This window comes from Ischnura elegans, chromosome 4 (assembly GCF_921293095.1).
Source record: "Ischnura elegans chromosome 4, ioIscEleg1.1, whole genome shotgun sequence".
Classification (NCBI taxonomy): Eukaryota; Metazoa; Arthropoda; class Insecta; order Odonata; family Coenagrionidae; genus Ischnura; species Ischnura elegans.
The window spans coordinates 93720326-93741910 of NC_060249.1; the positions used below are offsets into that span (position 1 = coordinate 93720326).

General features: G+C 39.0%; 1 protein-coding gene and 1 long non-coding RNA gene across 2 annotated transcripts; both read left to right on the plus strand.

Moving 5' to 3' along the window:
• Positions 1 to 17801, plus strand: LOC124157795. The gene is made up of 5 exons (XR_006864652.1): positions 1 to 39; positions 15498 to 15707; positions 15802 to 16057; positions 16702 to 16940; positions 17035 to 17801. It is a non-coding gene; the product is annotated as an uncharacterized LOC124157795 (long non-coding RNA).
• A 1710-nt stretch (positions 17802 to 19511) lies between these two features.
• Positions 19512 to 20411, plus strand: LOC124158190 (putative nuclease HARBI1). Its single transcript, XM_046533378.1, has 3 exons — positions 19512 to 19529; positions 19655 to 19863; positions 20117 to 20411. Exons 1-3 carry the CDS (start codon positions 19512 to 19514, stop codon positions 20409 to 20411), a joined length of 522 nt encoding a protein of 173 aa, XP_046389334.1.
• Positions 20412 to 21585: the final 1174 nt, after the last annotated feature.

Sequence of the window (21585 nt, forward strand, 5' to 3'; positions counted from 1 at the left end):
GCCAACCATTGTCCATAATGTGCCTCAGCGGGAAATATGGTAAATAGATATTTCATTATAAATATTCCCATAATTTCCATGATTGTTAAGTGTGTAAGGTAATCCAGCAGTATACTGAGAACTTGTGGACCTAGTATAGTTTTGAAATATGCCATGCAGTATTATTATTTTTTCCATGATGAGTGCATGCTTTTGAAAAACCTCACATGTCAGCGTGTTTCTAAAAAAGGAATAAACTTTTGGAATGAAAATCGATTGCAATAATTCGGAATTGTCAAGCACACCCCCAGGGGTGAATATGGCCCCTGTCCATTTTGACACAATGTTTTTCACATTTGTTTTTCAAATCTGTGGGTAGGGATTTTTTGAAATTTCATGATTTTGAACTTAGTCTTCTCCAAGGTCCTTTACCAACCTTCTTAAGCCCGTATGACACTTGCCAATTTATTGGCCAATCCATTGGATATTGGATTGTGTACCCACTGACACACGCCAATGGGTGCATTCAGGGGGAGTGATCGCTCCCTGATCAGTGAGCGGACTGTGACGTCAGCGCTCACTGAGCGATCACATCCCTCCCTGGATGGTGAATGCTCAGTGAGCGCTTTGGTGGGGAACTTGAAATGCAAAACATTCAATATGGCGCCCAGCGCTTGTGTTTACTTTCGTGTAGCGGCTGCGAAATATCCTTTAATTCCTGTGATAAGTTCATACCTTGTTCACTCTTAATGTACGGGCCTTAAGGATTTATCGCTAACAGTTCTTTGCGAGTCGCGTGATATTTATTGGAAATGCCTTTTGTGTCAATCGTCCAAATATTTCGTTGGGAATCTGGCGCCTGACATTGAAGTCTTGAAAAAAGAGGTTTTTGCACTAAAATGGACGTCTTTCCCATGTTTAGAAAGCAATAGTTTCACATTTGCTAATTCCGTGAAATCCGCTTCTCTTATAGTTTCTTGAATGAGATTTAATAATTGATCAAGGACAGCAGTAGACGTTATTATCACAACAAACTGTTTGTGAACATCGGGTGACTAATGATGAAGTTATATCTCAGCATTACGGGACGTAGTGTGGCGGATGTTTTGAGGAAGTGCTGGTAAACCGATCAAATTAAAAAAAATGCTGGTTTTATCGTACTAACCAAATCTGACATTACTTTTGAAGTGAGCTATGTGCCACATGAGCTTCTAATTGAGGAATGGACTTTGAATGTGCTCGGGTTAATGTTCATGTTCCTGCTGATGACAAACAAATTTTTGTTATATCTTCTTGTCGTTCGCCAGCGAGTAGTTTTAAGGGTTTTTAAAATCGCTGAACAACTTGCTTGATGCCAACTTTTTATTGACATAATAGATTTAGCCTCTAACATTCAACATTTCTAGTTCTGTCTACTTTATGTATGCCACTCACTTTGTCAAAGGTCACATGAAAGGTTGTACTCTTAACCCTGATATCACTGTAATATATGTTTCTCTACCAGAAGACCAATATTTATAAAGGTACCTTGGTATTTATAAAGGTAAAGGACGCAAATTTGACCGTGGGACATCGGCTTTATGTACGATCATTCTCGCGTGTGTTATAGAAATTCACCGCTTTACACGATGCAATTTTGATTTTAACTTCATACAGACTTCAGCTATTGCGCAATGACGTCCCCCGTGTAAAACGGCCTGAAGGCAATGTTGAAGCCATGGTCCTTAATTACTTAGTTAACCCGGGAGAAAAATTACTCACGCCTTATTTTTTGACTAAGCGGACAAGTAATACCCCGCGATTTACGTATATAGATATATTTCAATTTATCTGAAGCGTATGAAATATAAATAAAGAATTAAAAACACATTTCAACTCGAAAATCCATTTTTCAGCGAAGGCTACATCTGAACTTTACCTGGCTTACGACAAAATTCCACCGCAGAATAATATTTTGGCCACCTAATTTAGTAAATAAATACGTAACAAAAGGCCTTCTGCCAATCGCATTTAATATGCCTACATTACGTATAAGTCATCCAGCGTTCGATACGTTACAATGTATAATTAATACGGCTGCTCGACTCGACAGTTCTTCGGCACTATTTTGAACTCGCGCCGCCGCTCACTGGCCGGTGAGCGAGGTGATCATACTCGGAGTACGCTCACAAATATGGCGGCCGCTCACTAGTGATCGGATGGTGAGCGGTCGCATCCAGGGGGAGAGCGGTGGTTCGCTCACCTTCCGCTCAGTGAGCGGAGCTCCCCCTGGATGCACCCAATTTCTAGCCCAATCTCAGTTTCACAATATTGGGCACAATTTCTTGGCCAATCTTCAATCGTAGCCTACGTTATATAGGGTGCGGTCCAATGAATGCTACTTTCGCTACCAGACGCTACAGACGGAAGTGCTCCGGAGCACCGGTCCATATGCCGGGTCTACACTAGTAACTTAAGTGACTACTTAAGTTGGCTCTGTATTTAAGTTGGTAGTGTAGGTGTCACCAGCTTCATTTAAGTACACCTCTACTTAAGTCATCTTAGAACCCAACTTAAATTGCGTAGGCAACTGTTTCCGTACGGTTGAAGCTCTTCATGTGTTGTAAATGGCACATAATACCCATCTCACATTATCCCGTTGATTATGTTCTAAGTTGTGCTGTATTGTATGATGTTGTTATTGAGCGTTCTATTTCGTTAGTTAATTTCTAGTGTTGGGGATATTAATTCGACTAATTTATTTTGTAGTGTTTCTTATATAATTGTTGGTTTTATTTCCGTGAAAACTAATTGCTATGCCTGTTGCTCACGGCGAAACTCGATTTATAAAACTTAGAAACGTTTTAAGGAATTTTAAGACTGACAATGAGACGACGGCAGAGGATCCGGTAAAACAGTTTATTTTCCATGGTGTCATAATCGAAAATAACGTAAACGAATGCACTCAGTAACTTCCCACACACTGTTATTGAAACTATTGCATAGGGCTTTAATGTTAGTCCTAGGGATGCCGAGGGAGATAAGATGTGGCGATTTCATTGGACGTGGGAGGAATTAATGGTTGAAATTTAACATCAATGGTTTTAATAAAGCAGTGGAATTTGACTAGCAATAAGTGTTTTTGTTTACGTTATGAATATGTCATTCCACGAAGTCACGCTTAGTAATTCTAAATTCCTCTCACTCCATCACCTCTCGCCATATAGCGTTCCCTCAGGAACTGAAATCGGTCTTTCCTTTTAACCTTCTGAATCCAAAATGGTTAATTCACGGAGTTTGGAAGTTTATTTCAAATAACAGTCGCTTTGGATCAAAGAATCACTAATTGCTCTCCTAGACCTTCATCTGTCAACATAACTGTTTCCCGATATAGACAATCACGGTGCTGAAGTCGACTTAAAGCTCAAGTGTAGCTACCGCACCACATTTAAGATTATATTTAAGTGAAGTCACTTAAGTTAAGTGTGTAGTGTAGACAAGGCAATTGGCGCTACGTTCGCTACGAGAATTTCTTTTCGGACCGGTCAGGAGCGAAGTCAAGATGGCGGAAATGAACGAGGGTGGGCAAACTAGGATTATGAAATCGAAGATGTGGTTTTAATTGCGAATCGAGGTGACTATGATCATTGAATATTAATAAATATATTTGAATATCATTAAAATGAATTTTATTTTTCAATACCGAGGCTCCACATAGTATAGGAAGAAACTTTGGACTGTATTTATCACACCAACCCTCGCCTACCCTTCTCAATGAAACTCATTACCCTAGTAAAGGAAAAAGTAGGTACTCTACCGTTTTCCCAGTTGAAACATATTAACTTATAATGGCTAACGACTATTAAAAAACATTAATCTATTTCATGTATATCCTATTTTTCTTCAGATTTTAATTTATGGCATGAGTAAATTTGTCGATATATGTTCTTACAATCCTTTCTTTATATTACATGCCCCTTTTAATAATTTTTGTTGCCTTTTGTATGTAGAGGCTGCTTCCAAAGACATTTGAGTTCATTTTGTGGGAGATACGAGAATGTTTGTCGATATTTAGTTCTTGCTATATATTTATTTAAATCACAATTAAATTTACATCTATTTACTAAGTGCGTCTACTCCGTTACTTTGTAGTCACTTATATAGGAGAAAGGCGTCCACATTCAGCGTCCATCATCTGCAACGTGAGTAAACTCTCCATTGCCTCAGTGCATTCCCTTCGAATTTCCGCCAAAAATTGACTCGCTCCTCCGCTGACCCAAGTTTTCAGGGGAGCGTCTGGAGCTGGTCCGGAGCGAGGCGGGAAACGGGTGTATGACGTTTGCCGTGACGTCACAGCCTAACCTGTAGCGCTCCGTAGCGAATAACGGACCGCTTGGTGGCGCTCCGAAGCATTGGTAGCGTTCAACGGACCGCACCCATACAAGGCCGTCCAACGTCGGGAAAAAGCTGGGACAGCGCACGTAGTTGAGTCTTCGGCCGGTAGAGGCGCTCTTTTGAGAACATGAATTACATGAGATCTTACGGGAAATAGCAACGGAACTGATGAAATTACGTTATTTTTATCTTAAGAGAGGCTCTAAATTCTTTCTAATACTTGTAAATCTACATAATACCCAGCAAGCCACCTTTAGGTTGTTTGGCAGGGGAAAATAATGAAGTATGAGAAAAAGCGAGGATATTTATTTTAACGAGGTCTCGAGAAAATTAGTCCTAAGGCGATTGATTTTGGACCCTATTGCAAAACATTTTTCGATGGAAATGATTACTCACTAACCAAAACTTATCAAATATACAAGAATTGCCATGAGAAAAAAATCTCCTGTACCGGGGATCGAACTGCGGTCATACCGCCATGCGCGTCTTTAGGGCAGGATTGAGACTCTTAACCGGTCGTGAAGGGGCCAGAACTAGGACTTTTGTCAGGGGGTGTAACGATCAGTTTGCCACTATCCCTCCCGTGATCCCTTTCTCTCTTCCACCCCTAAAATATAATACCTCTGTAATCCATTTTTTTATGGTGCGTTAGTTGAAATTACTCGCCGTATGTATGCTGTGAAGAACTTTTATTAATATTAGTTTAAAATGATTTTTAATTATTTTGGCTAACTAATTTAATTATGAAAGTTAAATAACTTTTGTAATAAATGTTTCAAAATTTTCTGCTCCCCTCTCTGAAATCTTCGCCAGAGGCACACGCCCCCCTGCAACGCCCAAGCTCTAGTCTTGGGTTGCGGCTTCATTGAAGTCCTTTTTTCCCGCGTTGACATCCTTGACGAACCACAAGGGTTTAAAATCTAGCAGTGACGGATATAGATCTGCACCAACTAGGTGGGGGGCCTATCTTCGTGAATTAGTACACAACCACGGGAATTTCCCCCTAGGCGAAGGGGGGTTCGGGGATTTTGAAAGTAAGGATTTTCCAGACTCAAAAACGGCTGTTTTAGACTAATTCTTTGATGAAAAAGACACTATATTATGCAGGTGTAGTAGATCGTTTTATCAGTTCCAAAGCGTTAAAATAGGCCCTATAAGGTTAAAAATAATTTGTATTTTGACTCGTTATAGTTGGTAAATATACCGGAAAATTTAGCTATATGCTTTACGTCAAAGTAGTGACATATGAAAATTTCAATTTTTATCTATAGCGTATGTTACGACTCCTAAGCGTCTCCCCTCCCCATAGATCCGCCACTCTCATCTTGTACCACGAGCCTCGGAACAATTGCCATGGGAATCAAAGAAAGTCTGCGCAGTGGCCTGGAAATCCAAGATCACAGCCTCGATTCCCGGTTCAGGGGAATATATTCTCATGGCAAATTCATGGATATATCACCGCCGTTCACGCAGCAGGTTTCGATATACTACATGACGTACCACTATAAAAGGAAAGAAAGCATGCCACAAGAAAAGAAAGCAAGGTGTGACATTGTGGGTTAAAAAACCGCTTTTTCTTGTTTTCGGATTTTGTTATGTAAACTGTCGTACCAATTCAGGGGCGGATCCAGGATTTCTTTCTGGGAGGGGCACAAGCAAGGCCGTATCCAGGATTTTGTTCAAGGGGGGGGGGGGCACAAGGATACCTCGTCATACAAAACAAACGAAATGATATTGGGACCGTATTAAAAATCTAGCATATTTTAAAGGATCTGAGGGGGCACGTGCCCCTGTGACCCCCCTGGATCCGCCTATGCGTACCACTCTATGTGTAAGGGGTACTCATTGATTGCGTGAATCGTTCAGGGGCAAGGGGATCGAACCGATTCTCACCCAATCTCACGTGGAGGGGAGGGGGGTCCTGGCAAGTATCACGTCATTTTTTTCCGCAAGAAACAGCGTAAAATTGTAATAAAACTGGGTGGAATTGAGCAAAACGTGTTCCTCTATTAAACTAGTTAAATTACATTTTTTGTGGGAATTTTCACAGATGGCCAAAGAGTAAACACCAGTACGTTCGAATTGATGAGTGGAAGAAAGGATTCATTTGCGTTCATTCAGAAGACAGTATTCCATTGCGCGCCTTGTGGCCCCATTTCGGCCTCTATTCCTTAGCTACGATTTTAGTCACACCCTTGAGAACATGAGAAATCAGTTTCTTGACCGTAGACTGACATCTGACGGAGTAAACGTTTCCAGTGACTACGTCAAGTTACTCTACCGACAGCAGGAAAACAGTGAAAACATGCCAAGAACTTGAATTTAAAACTGTCTACCTCTCTGCGATAGAGTAAATGACTCTGGAGATGGCAAATCACTGTTGCTTATCAGGAAACTCAATAGCATTTCTAAGGGCCATGAAACTCCTGCAACGGAACCGGAAGATCTTCTCGAGATATTAAGTAGACCTATTCCAGGTAAGGTTACTGAAAACGTGTTTGTCGACAGATTAATTATTTGATAGTTAATTAATTATTATTAACAAATTTCCCCAAGTGATCATCGCTTATATATATGAGAGAAGCTGCAATAGCTTTCGTGGCGGGTTACCTAGTCCGAATCGCAGAGGAGAGAACTGAATGTATGGGGTGTCTGGAACCTCTCGCCGCATGTCAAAAAAGTGCTCCCTCACTGTTATTAGTGAACCATTTGAATAGATCATAGATAGATCGTTATCCTAGCAAAAACTTTATATATTTCTCAGTGTAAGCAGTGCGCAAACTTGACAGCAAAATTTTATATTCGGGCAATACTCTTTCTGCAACGCCAGCTACTTGAAGAGCAATTACTGACATTCATTTTACCAAGATTTCTGAAGGAATTTGCTTGTAAGCAATGCACAAACCCGGTATTGCTTCGTGTAATATTACAAAAATTTTTGAGGCCACTTCTGGACAATTATGCTAAAAAAGAAACGAACACTGCAACAGGACCTGCGTTTAGGAAAATATCACTTTGTCGGAAATGCCTATAATTTTGAAAACATTATTCCGTGAAAAATACCAAAAAATAAAGGCCAAAATTAAATAAATAAGGTAAATGTTAGCATAATCACGAAAAGAGAACTAATTTTGACAAAAATCGCGTCTGTTTCAAATGTTCGCCATTCATTCCCATACGAATTTTGTTCTCAAAACAGCGCCAGCGGCGACAACTGGAACTAACTCCAGACATGCTCATTCTGCCCGTTTACAGCTCACGTTGGACGGCCTTATGAATAACGTAGGCTACGCTTCAATCGCTTCAATTTAGAACAGGCTCTATTTTCTCGAGGCCAATCTCCAATCAGAACTCAGTCTTGTCGACTCCTAGTGGCCAAAACTAGAAGCTCTTTGCAAAACATTTCACCTCGGAATTTTAATATCATATATAAAAACTTTACAAGCATAGCAACCCATGAAATAGCTCAAATAATTAATGTGTACTCTGAGAGAATATAAATTCACAAACATCAACTGTTTAAAGCGGGTAATTCGGAAATAACATTTCGGATATTTAATGAATAAAAACGTCGTGTTTCTCCTCGATAGCGTCTATATTTTGTTTATTTTACAATTATTAAACTATTTTCCATGATTTGAGCGCTAAAGTTTCGGGTGAAAGTCCCAATTGATGACACAGTCTCTGTTTATTCGATGAACATATTCCAGCCAAAACGAGCCGCTACGTTATCTTGGCTCACCTATGAGATCACCATATTGCCTATCTCTCATCATTCAAGGAACTCACCCGAATGAAATTTCGAGCAATTCGAGAATATCTTTGCAGCCCCTCGAAATAGTTATTAAATTTACAATTATTATGCCACCTCCCATTCTGTAGCTCATTGGCAATTAACCTGCGTCTTGAGATGCTCTTTTGTCATTTTGTGTTATGTGGCGTTCTCTAGTGGGGTATTAGAACACTATAACGGCCAATATTGGTGTAAATATTGGTACGTGTCATACGATGCCTAAAGCCCAATATTTTAACCAATATTGCGCGCCGATATATTGGCCAATAAATTGGCAAGTGTCATACGGGCTTTAGGCGGATCTAGCCCCCTCACCCCCTAGAGCCATAAAAATATGCAAGATTTTTAATATGGTCCCATTATCATTGCGTTCGTTTCGTATTACAAGGTATCCTTGTGCCCCTCAGAACAAAATCCTGGATACGGCCTTGCATGTGCCCCCCTAGAAAGAAATCCTGGATCCGCCCCTGCCAACCTTGGTATACTCCTGTGAAGTTTTATCTCTGTTTGACTGTATCCTTTAGCGATTTAACGATTTGATCGTTGGATTATTCTTCCTCATAGAATAATCCTCCAAGGTCGTTAGAATATTAATAGCGTATGCTTGGTTTCGCTTATAGTAGGGCCCGCCCGCCTTGTGACGGTGCGGGACTCCTCGTCCCTTCCCTTCCTTCCCCGTCCTTTCCCTGGAGGTGTCGTCGGGCTCTTATCGTGGCGATGCCTCCAATCCTTTTTTCCTGTCTGTCATTATCCCCTCTCGAGAGGCACGGGCGTATAAGTCTCAGACTTGGTTCCCGGTCCTCGAGTTGTATCCTCGCAGGGCCCACCCTGGGACCCCCAAATCCACTGTATCCTTTAGCAATTTGATCGATGGATTTTTCTTCCTTATAGGAAAACCCACTAAAATTGCTGGCACATTAATTGCGTAAGCTTGGTTTCGGTAATAGTAGGGCCCTCTTCGCTTCTATAGCGTTGAGGTGTCGTTCCCTCGTCCCGTCCCTTCCTTCCCTTTCCTTTCCCAGAGGCGTCGACGGGGCTCTTATCGCGGCGGCGCCTCTATTCCTTTTTCCTTCCTCTCTTATAGCCCCTCCCCGGGTGATCGGGCATATAATTATTAAGGCTTAAGCCACGGGCTTGGTTCCTGGACCCGGTGTGTTGTATCCTGGAAGGGCTCCCCTGAGCCCTCATGCATTGTATCCTTTTCTGTGTGATGATATATTGTTTTGTGGTGGAATGCCGCTGTTTAATACCTGAATTTTATCTATCCCTCAAGTTGTAAATCATAAGTTTTAGCTTTTACCCATTTATGCCCACTAATATTATTGCATGAAAATTTAACTATGTTTACATTTTTCAAACTTCCTCTAGACAACAAGAAAAATATTGAAAAAAATCCTGAAGTATTTGTTTAAAATTTTTGATATAGGTCGTTATCGACCCATATTGGGCATTGCTGGTGTGCACATTTGGGATGTTCACTATTGGATCGTTTTCTAATTGGCTCTTCAGAGTTATTGAGTTACAACTGTTTTGTGATTTCCAGTTTGTTGTATTTTGTTTTTTAAGTGAAGTTTTATTTAACTTATATTATTTTGGGATAAGTTGTTAAAATAAATAAAATATTTTAAATTACTATATTCTTATAAAATAATTGTTTATTTCCTTCAAAGTTTTAACAGTCAGAGATGTTTTTATGGTACTCCTCAAAGCACTTTGTGCAAAGGAATGCAGCATTTATGACTTGGTTTAATGTTTTACTACGGCATAAAACGCATCTCCTTCTTGGCTGATTCTTGAGAATGATACGGTGCAGTCCACTCATACGGATTATATCTGGAGGAGAAAACTTGCTCATTGGTCCTGCTCATGGTGGAATACCATATTTCTTCAATACTGATATTATAATTTCCCTTCTGAATGCTAAAATTTCCAGTTTCATACCATAAGTCCTGCGGAGACACCATGCATTACTGATGCATGCATCCATCATCCAGAGAAATATGGGCATGTACCACTTTTTCCTGCGATTACCAATACGGTAATTAGAGATATTATTGTCCATTTGGTCTACACCACCCATATTTCGATTGTACATGCAATAACATGGGGTTGTGGAATTTCAATTCTTCCTTTTACGGATGCTGAATATCTGGTTGTCATCTGCTGAGGTTTGACGCCAAACTGATTAGATAGCATTATCACGACATTATTGTCCATCCATCTAACTGCACTGATATATCGTCCTCCTAGGATAAACGATAGTCATATCTACCTCTCTCATTTCTTTTAAACACTTTAACATCCTGCAAGAGGGAGTTATCAATTCGGTTCACTCTCGCAGTTCCCGTTCCACCATAGCCAAATTTTGTTAGTTCGCGTATTAGATTTGCAGAAGGGAAAAAATTATAATACAGGGAGAAATTCAGAACTGGATAATTTTTTTTAAGGATTTCAGCAACCCCCATCACCACAGATTCACCGAGCCCTCTTGATGAAGTGGAAACCCTTTTTTCCTTTACTTTCCCTTGGTAGATATCAAATTGGATGCGGTACCCTAGGGGGAGAGCAGCTACCCAGGCCTTGTAACCGAATATCACTGGCTTTCCCCGAATAAACTGTTTGCATCCGTGCCTTCCACAGTATGGAATCATAGCCTCATGGATAGAAATAGATTCTTCCAAAGGCGCAATTCTACGAAAGTTTTTGTTCAGTTCACAAATGACTGGACGCAATTTTACGAGACGATCAGATATGTATATGCCTAAAAATGTATAAATAACTTCCTTTGAAACCTGCACACACCTATATTCCTTGATGCTGCATATTGATTTGTAAACTCAACAAGTTTCGTAATCATGTTGTCATAAACAAAAAGTTCAGGGTGACTGGACGAGGATAAAGTCTGTGGAGGTGTGAAACATGTACTCTAATCTCTAATCACAAATAAGTGTGGTTAGATCACAACTCACCCTTCTCGGTTTTATGTTTTGGGTTTTGGTTGATTTCCTTCTCCTTTTAGAATGGGATGATTCTGCAACGAATTTGATTTCCTCATCAACTTCACCAGGCAGTGGTGTAGCCAGGGGTTCCAGGGGGTCCGGACCCTCCCCAAAATGTAAAAACACAATTCTTTTCCTTCATAAAAGGAAACTAAGTATTGAAAAACCATGACTTTAATAAAGATTTCCTTGACGAATGAAGTTTTTTCGATTATGAAAAATGTTAAAAAATTTTAAAAACCCTCTACTTAGAATCCTGTTTTTCAAAAATTTTCACCCCTGGTTTTGGACCCCCCCCCCGAATGCAATTCCTGGCTACGCCGCTGTCACCAGGGTCATCTTCAATGTCAGTGTTGAAGTCACCTTCCGCTTGCAGCTGCCGGCCACAAAGATGATCAGGATCGTTACATTCATTGTCCCCAGAATCCTCACATGTTTCGTTTCCATCTTCTGGAGGAGTTATGTAAATATATACTTCATCTCTTACACCTTTTTCATCCAACGCTTCTAGCTCGTGAAGTATTTCTGTTGTAGTCGGCTGTTTGTAACTAAATTAGAGATATAAATTAGTTGATGAGCTCAATAAATAATTGATGAGAAAAAATATGTTTCTCTTGAGTAAATAATTTACTAACCTTGCCATGCCAAAATTATTTGGACTAATACACTCCAAAAGAATCTTAATGCAGTTCAGCCGAGAGAACACTCAAATTCTGGTCAACCTAGCACGTCTGGACTTGCCCAACAAACTAGCCTTATATGCCCAATGGGTTGAAAACGACCCACACCAATATTATGACCTGTGGCAGACACAGGACACATGAAATTCGGTAATAGAATACATAATAATGAAATTGAGTGTACAAAGTATTGTAGCTTGTTGTGTTATTTTCATTGAGCTGGAAAATATTAGTTAAATTGTACTTCAAAGTTATTTGAAAATCACGGTGAAGAGAAGTAATTTATTTTGTCCACTTTACAATGATTTGAAAATGTATCCTTGGAAATATTACTTCTGGAATAAATCACTTGCTTCCCTGTAAGACGAAAATAACAAAAATGTAGACAAATACTTCAAATTAGAGAGACTAGGATTTTTTTAAATCCTGTGGGTCGAATACAACCCACTGGGCATTTATGGGTTAAAGAAGCTGGAAAAGTAATGAGAGGTTAAAATGACCGTAGTCTCTCTTAATATTAATGCTTAAATATCTTAGCATTAATGCTATTTGCTTTTCTATTTTGAAACTTCCCCACACAGCAACGAATGTCTCAGAGATGTCCAACCATGTTCTTGAACATCGAGTCTGTCTCTGAGATATGTAATGGTGAGACGTTCAGGAAATTTTTTAAAACATATATAAATGCCATCAACCCCTTCCATTCCTATTTTTTCAGAGTGATTTTGCAGTTGTGATTATTAAAATAATGACATTTAATATGGGATTCTTGGTTCATAAGGTCATGCATCAAAAATTTGTTGCTAAAAGAAAAGTAGGCCATACCTATGTATGTAATTTGTAATTAATTAATTTTTTGCATAAATTTGAAGCATACCATAATAAAAATGAACATTTTTAGAAACCGATGTAGGGAAAATTTTTATTATATTCATACTTTTAATAACAGGCAGTCTTTATTATTGTCAATATGTGATCCATGAATTTGAGTTAACGTGTTCGTTGAACTGTCATATATTTTTATTAGCATACTGCTTTTGAGGTCCTCTGTTATTCCTTACCAAATATAGTGGGATAATGGCTTGCAGAAAAAAACCCTGCAACTTGATGGAGAGAGGCATCCAAAGGCTGGCATTGAATTCAGCACGTGAATTCCATCATCTTGTGAGCATTAAAGAGGAAACTCCCAATGGCATAGCGGAAGAGGGGTTTTCTGCAGCCAGTTCCTGTGATGAGATCATGTCATGAGTGATTGCTCATTAGAGGATATCAATGATTAAAGTAATATAGTTCATTCAAGGATGATGAAGCTTCACTCGGCAGTGTTCCTGACTCTTTCAGATTGTGATAAATCTCCATCTACTCTGAGTGCTTTATAATCTCAATGGGCTGTAACTTTGACTACAATTTGAATGCTTTTTCAGCCGTATTGAAAATTTTGAAGAAAGGGAATTCTTTGGCAGATTTTAACTTCTTGCCAGTGGATGCTTGAATAATAATGGATACTCCCACTCATACACAGTTACTTATAATGTTGAACCAGGCCAATATTTGCAACATGGTATAGAAAATTCATTGACCAACACTTTGTCCAGAAAAGCTGAAGGAGAGATTCAAGTTTCCATCAATTTTGGTGGAGTTCCTTTGGCATATTCAAGCAATTATTCCCTTTGGACAATATTAGTATCATTAGTTTCCCAACTAGTGCTTATTATGGTGAAAAAAAGCCCCATGATTCAAACTCTTATCTCAGAGATTTTGTGGTCGAAGCTAAAAGATTGAGTGAAACTGGATTAGAAATTGCTGGCAATCATTACAATTTTCGAATTAAAATTTTTTTTGCGGTACACCCGCAAAATCTTTTATTTTATATGTGAAGGGCCATATTGGCAACTTTAGTTGTACAAAGTGGCTTATTTAGGGAAAATATGTAAATGGTAGGGTTTGTTTTCCTGGACCTGTAGGGAGAAAGAGGAGTGATAGTGATTTTGATATAATGTTAGACAATGATTTCCACAGTAAAAGGACAATTCTTGCTGAAATTCCAAATTTGAAGTTAGTTAGCCAATTTCTATTGGACTATTTGCATCTGGTGTGCTTAGGGATAATGAAGAAGTTACTTAACTTGTGGATATCTGGTGACTTGTCTTGGAGGTTAGGCTAGGGATAAATGCCAAAAGCTTCTTTGAGGCACACTAAACTTAGAATTTGTGTCCCCTTGGAATTTTGCAGGAAGCCACAGACTCTTACAGACTTTAAGCTGTTTAAAGCTACTGAGCTTCGTCAGTTACTTTTATACTCTGGTCCAGTTATTTTCCATAAGATTTTGAAGGACGATATTTAAACAAATATCGATATATACAAATATCGAAAGCTAAGATCTTAGCTTTACATGCTATTCGAATCCTTTGTTCACCTGTGCACTTCAAATAATTGATTCAATAGTATGTTAAAGCACTTCAATGAATCCTTTGGAATATTGTATGGTGAACATCATGTTTCTCATGACCTCCGTAGCTTATTGCATCTGGTTGATGATGCACGAAATTTTGGCAAATTGGATGCTTTATAGCGCATTCAAATTTGAGAACTGTCTGCGGAGATTAAAAAGATTAGTGAGGAAGGCAGATAAGCCACTGCAGCAGATTGCAAGAAGAATACACTAGTCTTCTTCCCTAGAAAATACAACAAACCCTAATTATGAGTCCAAAATGATATTCCAGTATGAGCATTGTGAAGGTCCATTGATCAAAGGAGTAACATCTCCCCAGTATGTAAGAATGATATGTTAAATGTTACCGTTGATGTTCACAAAGAAAAAGACAGTGTTGTTTTTACTAAGAAGTGGGGTTCCAATCAAGGTGAAAAATATTGCAACTTCCCTTGGGTTAGGAGATTATGTTTTCATTGGACAGGAATTCTTACTCAAGGAGGATTTTTATTGTGTCCCATGTGCACATTGGCGGATCTAGGGGGGCACAGGGGCAGGTTAAAACCCTTAAAAAATATACAAGATTAAAAAAAAATACAAGATTTAAAAAAATAAAAATTAAAAAATGTACAAGATTTTTAATACGATCCCATTATCATTGCGTTCGTTTTGTATTATGAGGTATCGTTGTGTCCCCCCCAGAACAAAATCTTGGATATGGCCTTGCTTGCCCCCCACCCCAGAAAGAAATCCTGGATCCACCCCTGCATGTGCGTCATCATTTCTTCAAATATTCACAGCATCAAAATTGTCCCAAACATTAAGAAAGTTTTCCTTTCAAACTTCCCATTTGTAAGAGCGTTTTGTAAATGAAGTTTTTTTTTTTAAAGAAAAAATTTTAATGCATACAGATGTTAGCACTAGTGGTGATGCCATTGCAACTTTCCATTTGTAAGAGCATTTTGTAAAAATAGTTGTTTTCTTGAAAGAAAAAAATTTAACTGTGCAAAAATGTAATAGTGTTTACAAAAGCAATAAATTATTCATGCCCCTGAGAGAATCCTAATCACTGACCTTCCTTTCAATTTTACTTCATGCCTTAATTTTTTGATTATTTTTAATTCAACACAGTCTTCATAGGTTAGCTAATTAAATTCAAATGTAAGTTGTGTAGTCTCTTGCAACCAATTGATGTAATGAGTTTTTTTCATGTCTTTTAATTACACAATTTCTCTTTTTAGAATGGCTGATAGCAGCTTTATTTTTGTATTGTTGAGTTTGACAATGTCATCAGCTATTGCCAACTAAGTGGCTGGACCTCAAATCTAAGCAGGCTTACTGGCCAAAATTTAAGGATAGCCGGGGTTTCAAAAGGGCTGTTGAAAGGGAGGTGAATCCTGGCAAACACAAATGAAACCTTTATCCATTGAAAAGAAAAATCTACCAAACAGGTATGATTTTTTCTCACTAAAGTTCAAATAGTAAAATATGAATTTTTTAAGTAAGGTTTTCTTGTTTCCTTCTCTAACAAATTCTTATGAAAAGGGAAGGAGTAAAGTGAGGTTGGCAGAACAATGGTCACACCTATAGACACTGAAAATGAAGATGATCCACTTAAAAGGTCTACGATGTTTTCCTTTGGTCAGAATTCAACTAGACTCAGAAAGTGATTCAGACTCAGCTGATGCTGCTTTGATTAGCAAGAGTACTGCTTCTCAGAAAATGTTACCCTCTTTTCATCCTGTTCCTGCAACCAGCAGAAGAGAACAGGCTAATGAGAACTCTAATCATAAATTTGAAGGTGAGATCATTGATGTTGGCTCTAATTCATCTTCTGAAGATGCGTAGCAAGGTTTTTGGGTTGACCTCCGCGTTGATTTATCTTCATGACGACAGTTTTGCTGGCGTTGCAGCTGGTGTCTTCAGGTTTGAAGTGTTTGATGCAGGTTTTTGCCCATCTTATAAGGGCCTTGGTTTGGGCTAGGTGCATTCTCATTGGCCCATACCTTTCTACGCATGCTGCAACACCCCACGAAAGTCTCCATCAACAATCATCTTATGAAGAATTCCTACCCTTATTCATCTAGTTACTGAAAAAACCAAATTCTTATGCATCTCAAACACGTCAGATGTTAAGAAGATAGTAGCAAATCTTATATCTTAGAACTTCTACTAATAAACTCAAGTTCAGAAATCTCATTGGCAACTTCTGCTGTGTAGGAGCACTATTGGGCTAATTAAAAATGGGGCTTTGTGGAGTGACTGATATTTAAAATACCCTCTACATATGGTCCTGTATTCATGTGAACTTTTGAATTTTAATTTTATCATAAGCACATTTATTGACCACTTATGATTTCATATTTTCATTCATGGACTTCTTTTTCATGACTTTCCAAATGGTATGTTTTGTAATGGATACGGATGCTTTCCTTAATTGCACAGAAGACCAGGGACAAATGTTGAGGCACCTTCAAACGATAGTTAAAAATCAGGCAGAAATGAGGATAAAATTGAATGCCATTCAAGAGGCGGTGACGGATATTTTAGGGGACTGGATGGTTTTGAAGGATTCTCACCCTGTTGCATTACATGATATGGGGGAGATCCTTCGAATCAGTTCCTTGGAGAGGACCTGATGATATTGGAAAAAAGTGAAAGAAAAGAACTTTGAAATCTCTCTGGTGAGTCAATCATGGAATTGCTTTCTCGTCACTTTTGAATTTAAAATGACTGATTGATTTCTTTTATTGTCATTCAACGTTCATTCTGATTCAGATTGCGGACATGTCTACATATGGAGGGAGTGACCCAAAAGGGATAGTTCTAAATATTTTGAGAAGATGCTTCTCAAATGAAATTGCTAACCTCTTTATTTGGGAGGGAAGGAAGCAGAAGGAGGCATTTTCCACTTGACCAGACGGCAATCATCGGCGACCGGCAGTGGTCAACACGCATGGTGCATAGTTGCTTGGCGAGATTTTTCTGAGTGATTCTGAGATCTTCATCATGTATCGGCAGGTACTCGATGATAATTTTGCCCATTTTTTGAGGCATTTAGCATACAATGAACATAACCAGATTTGGGGAAGAAACTTGAGGGACCGGGAGAATCCCATGGAATTGCTGAGGGAGAATGAGTTCCGTGTGTGGTACCACATCTCAAAAGAAACCGTGAGGCATGTACTGCTTCCAATGCTTTCTCCACAAAATGCAGACTCAAGAGGACTACCCCTGCCACCAGTTTTGAAATTATTGATCTGCCTGAGATTTTATGCCATTGGTAGTTTTCAGGTAGGTGATTTTTCTTCAAGCATTGGCAAAGATATGATAGGCAGCACTTCCATATGCCGCAGTATTTGCTCCCGTGTCATAGATGTGCCTTTTGCCATTTTAGTGCATATTGGCTTATAAACTTCGTCTTGAATGGACTTTTTTTGCTCGTACAATATTTCAATTCAATTTTTATAGAAGCATAATTTTTCCTTTATTAGATTGTATGTGGGGACCTTGTCAATGTGGCACAATCTTCCGTCTCTCGGGTTATAAAGGTGGGTGTATTCATCATCATCGGTTGTTAAACCTTAACCCTTAACCACCTAGCATGGGTCTCACAGACCTCAGCGATTCAAAAATCGTAAATATTTGGGCACCCTAGTTTTGTATTCACTTGTTAGTGCTTGTACCTTTTCTTCTCGTCCCTCAGTGTTGCGCAACAGCTTGTCGGGATCAGACGTGCGCGCGTTTATTGCAGGTTAGTAAAAAACTGCTACCTTGGGTCAGAGAGACCCATGCTAAGTGGTTACGTGATTTTTCTTTAATTATTTATTTTTCATTTTTTTAGTTAAAACGACTCAAAGTGATCGTAGTATTGCACACGAGTCCGAGTATCTTCCATGAATACATCGGTGCCCGAATTTCGCATTAACTTTTTGTGCATTTATAGCAGGTGAGTGAAAAACAACTCCCCTGGGTCTAACAAGAGACCTCTGTAAGGCAGACATATACCTGAGCGGCCACGGTGCCACCTTTACTTGCGCTGGTGTTGCTGAGAAAACACCATGGTGGCTTAGGATTCGGAAATGTTACAATGTTAGCGAGAGCAAACTGGCTGAAGAGTTGAGGAGACCACACATGGAACGTCGTGAAAGCAATGTGAAATTACAACGTGATATTCGGATCGGAATACAACGCATCCTCCAAGGAGACGCGACCACTCCATTAGCTGGTCCAAGAAGCAACAGTGCAGAAGAAAAGTTGGTAGTTTGTAAAAACTGTTCTAGTCGCGCACACAGTAAGAGGCTCAAAACGCAATACATGTGTTTCGAATGTAAAGTACCAATTTGCCTCGAATGCTCAAACAAGCTGTGTTTTCGCTGCCGTGAAAAACTCTTCAGTTGAGAGTTTGCAATTTTGTTGATTTTTTTAGTTTATTTAGAATTTTAATGTTTTTCTACATTCATTGTTCATTAAACATTTAAAAAAAGTTGAAACGTAATTCCTTTACTGTGTGATAAATATTTCGGATCCCATTTTTCAAAGATTTACAATTGTATCCTTAAAATAAGACTTGTTTATACTTATTAGAGATTAAGCAAAAAAATTGAGTCCATTTTTATGTTTCTTTATTTTTAATGAATAGTTTAATATGCTAATAAACCGACTGTTAATTAATTACCGAACCTTTCTGTGCAAATGTTTATAAAAATGAATTTTTTTACTTTGCGGTCTGACAGACCCATGCTAGGTGGTTGTATGACAAAAATATATGCTAGGAGGTTAAGGGTTAAGATTAAGTTGACTACTGCCTTCATCTTCCTTATCTAATGGTATACATGTAAAAATGTATATTATCACCCTATATCAAAGTACGGAAGCACTATAGTATGGATAAGGCCTACTCCATCCCTTCTTCATACTTGAACCTCAAATTTGATTTAACTTCAGTTTCTGGGGTTTCACCTCATACTAACCTGCACTCCCTAAGCATGTATTAAATAGAGAGATATAGAAGAGGATAAATTTATCATTCATGATTTAATGTTTCTTCTTATAAATGATAGAATGTGTCCACGGAATTGCTCATCTAGATGATGGGTTTCAATGCCAGTGGCAGATGGAGAGACCAATGACTTTAAGCGTCGCTCTTATGCCATCCGGTGGTTCCCAGGGGTCATTGGATGCATAGATTGCACACACGTACCCATTATAAACCCTTGAGGAGAACTGGCAGAGGTTTATAGAAACCGTAAGGGATGGTTCTCCCTGAACGTGTAGGTTTGTCTTCCTATATCATGCATCACTTTAACTACATTATTACAGAAACACCCAAACATGAGCAGGAGTAGTAGGGATTCCACTGAAAAATTTAATGAAGTGTTTCATATTGCTAATTCAGGTGGTTATTGGTCCAGACTTGCAAATTAGCAATATCGTCACGAGATGGCCTGGCTCCACACATGATGCCCGCATATTTAACTACAGCAGGCTCAAGAAGATGTGCGAAAGGAGAGAGATGAAAGGAATTTTGCTTGGGGATAGGGGGTATCCACAGTTGCCTTACCTGTACACACCCCTGGCAAATCCAGTGACAGCACCAGAAAGACGGTGAGTTAATGAATGATTAAAGAAAAGAGAATTTAAATTAATCTGGTAAGTACTTCAGTACTACTGCCATCAACCTTCCATTAACTCTTCACAAAGAGAAGATGATTTTGGTCTGTTTTACCACTAATCAATTCACCAAACTAAGTTTCAGTGCTTCATGACATATGATAATTCATATTTTTATTATGAAGAATATAGTATCAAATTTCCACCACTAAGCCTGAAATAGAATCTTTTACTCATTCTACCATAGGTACAATGCTGCACACATTGTAACTAGGTGCATGGTGGAAAGGTGCTTCGGCATATGGAAGAGGCGATTTGCCTGCCTCTCGATGAAGCTAAGAACGAAATTAGACCCAACATCAAGGATAATCCTGGCGTATGCTGTACTGCATAATGTTGCCAGGCAGCAGAGGGAGGACATCCCTGACATGGTGCCAGACTTGCCTGACATAAATGTCCCCGTTGCTGCAGTTCAACAGCGAAACCAAAGAGGAGCCGCTGAACGAGTGGGCTTCATCCAACGACACTTTGGGCAAGAGTGATGGACCAGCTACATTGGCACCCCAAAAAAAGGTAATACATAATTTGCATTAAGTGAAATGCATTTGTTTTCACTCAAATAACATGTTTTTGTCTCAGAAGCTTCTATATTGCCCAAGGATTATATGACATGCCAGTATTAGAATGTTGCTATTTAATCATTACAGTGGAACCTCGATCTATCGTTTTTCAGGGGAATGGACGAAAAAAACGATGAATGCGGGAACACGATTGATGCTGGAATGTTTGCCTAGGTTGCCTATGTCCCAGGAAACTCACGATTTTGGCGCGTAATTATGATATTCATTATAGAATTCTAAGAAGATTTTAGCCAATTTAAGGAATACTAGTACTTTATCGAGACACTTAGGTCATATTGTTGATTCGAGTAATATCTTCTTCAAATATCCTTAAGGAACACGCCACCTCGCCAAAAAATGTTTGCTCTGCACTCGATATTTACCCTGCTACTATGGATTTCTCTCTGATGTAAAAATCCATGAAACGCCATTTCAAGTACACGTATTCACGAGATCAATGTGCATGTAATGCCTAAAACAACCGCTTTCGCCGGCGCAGTGATTGGTTGTGAGATGGATCATATAGGCCAAAAATAGTCAATAATTTGTAATGTCGATTACATGAAAAATATTTTTATAAGACCCTGTCTTATAAATATATTTTTCATGTAATTTAGGCAATGTATAAAGCGTGAATAATGTTGCGTTAATCGTCAGCGGCACGCCCGCCTGAGCCTCGGCTTCATCCCACTTGTTTTCGCTAGGTAGCTCGCTCTACCCCACCCCTACCGTCATGTGCTAGCGGACAGCTCGAGGCGTTCTCCAATATTCACGCGCTTCTATCCCGGATGCGTTTCTTCATATTTTATTATTTTCAGTTCTTCTTTTAAAGTACTCACTTGTTTCTTCGGAAGGGCGATGGTCCGAAGACGGATAAAAATAACACTAATAAAAATGAAACCTTACTTTATTAAACCCACACGGAAAACACTCGCTAGTTTGAAGTCAACCCACCCTGTGATGGACCAATAATAGTTATAGGGGCCGAGATCGTTTTAAGTTGAGGATATCCCTTTGTATTTTATGTTTCAATATAAATTAATTATTATGTAAGTGATGGTGAATTACTCCATGATGCCACCGTACTATTGGGCAT

Coding starts and splice junctions, on each gene's coding strand:
- LOC124158190 (XM_046533378.1), top strand. Junction 19,864..20,116: donor GTGACAGCACCAGAAAGACG/GTGAGTTAATGA, acceptor ATTCTACCATAG/GTACAATGCTGCACACATTG.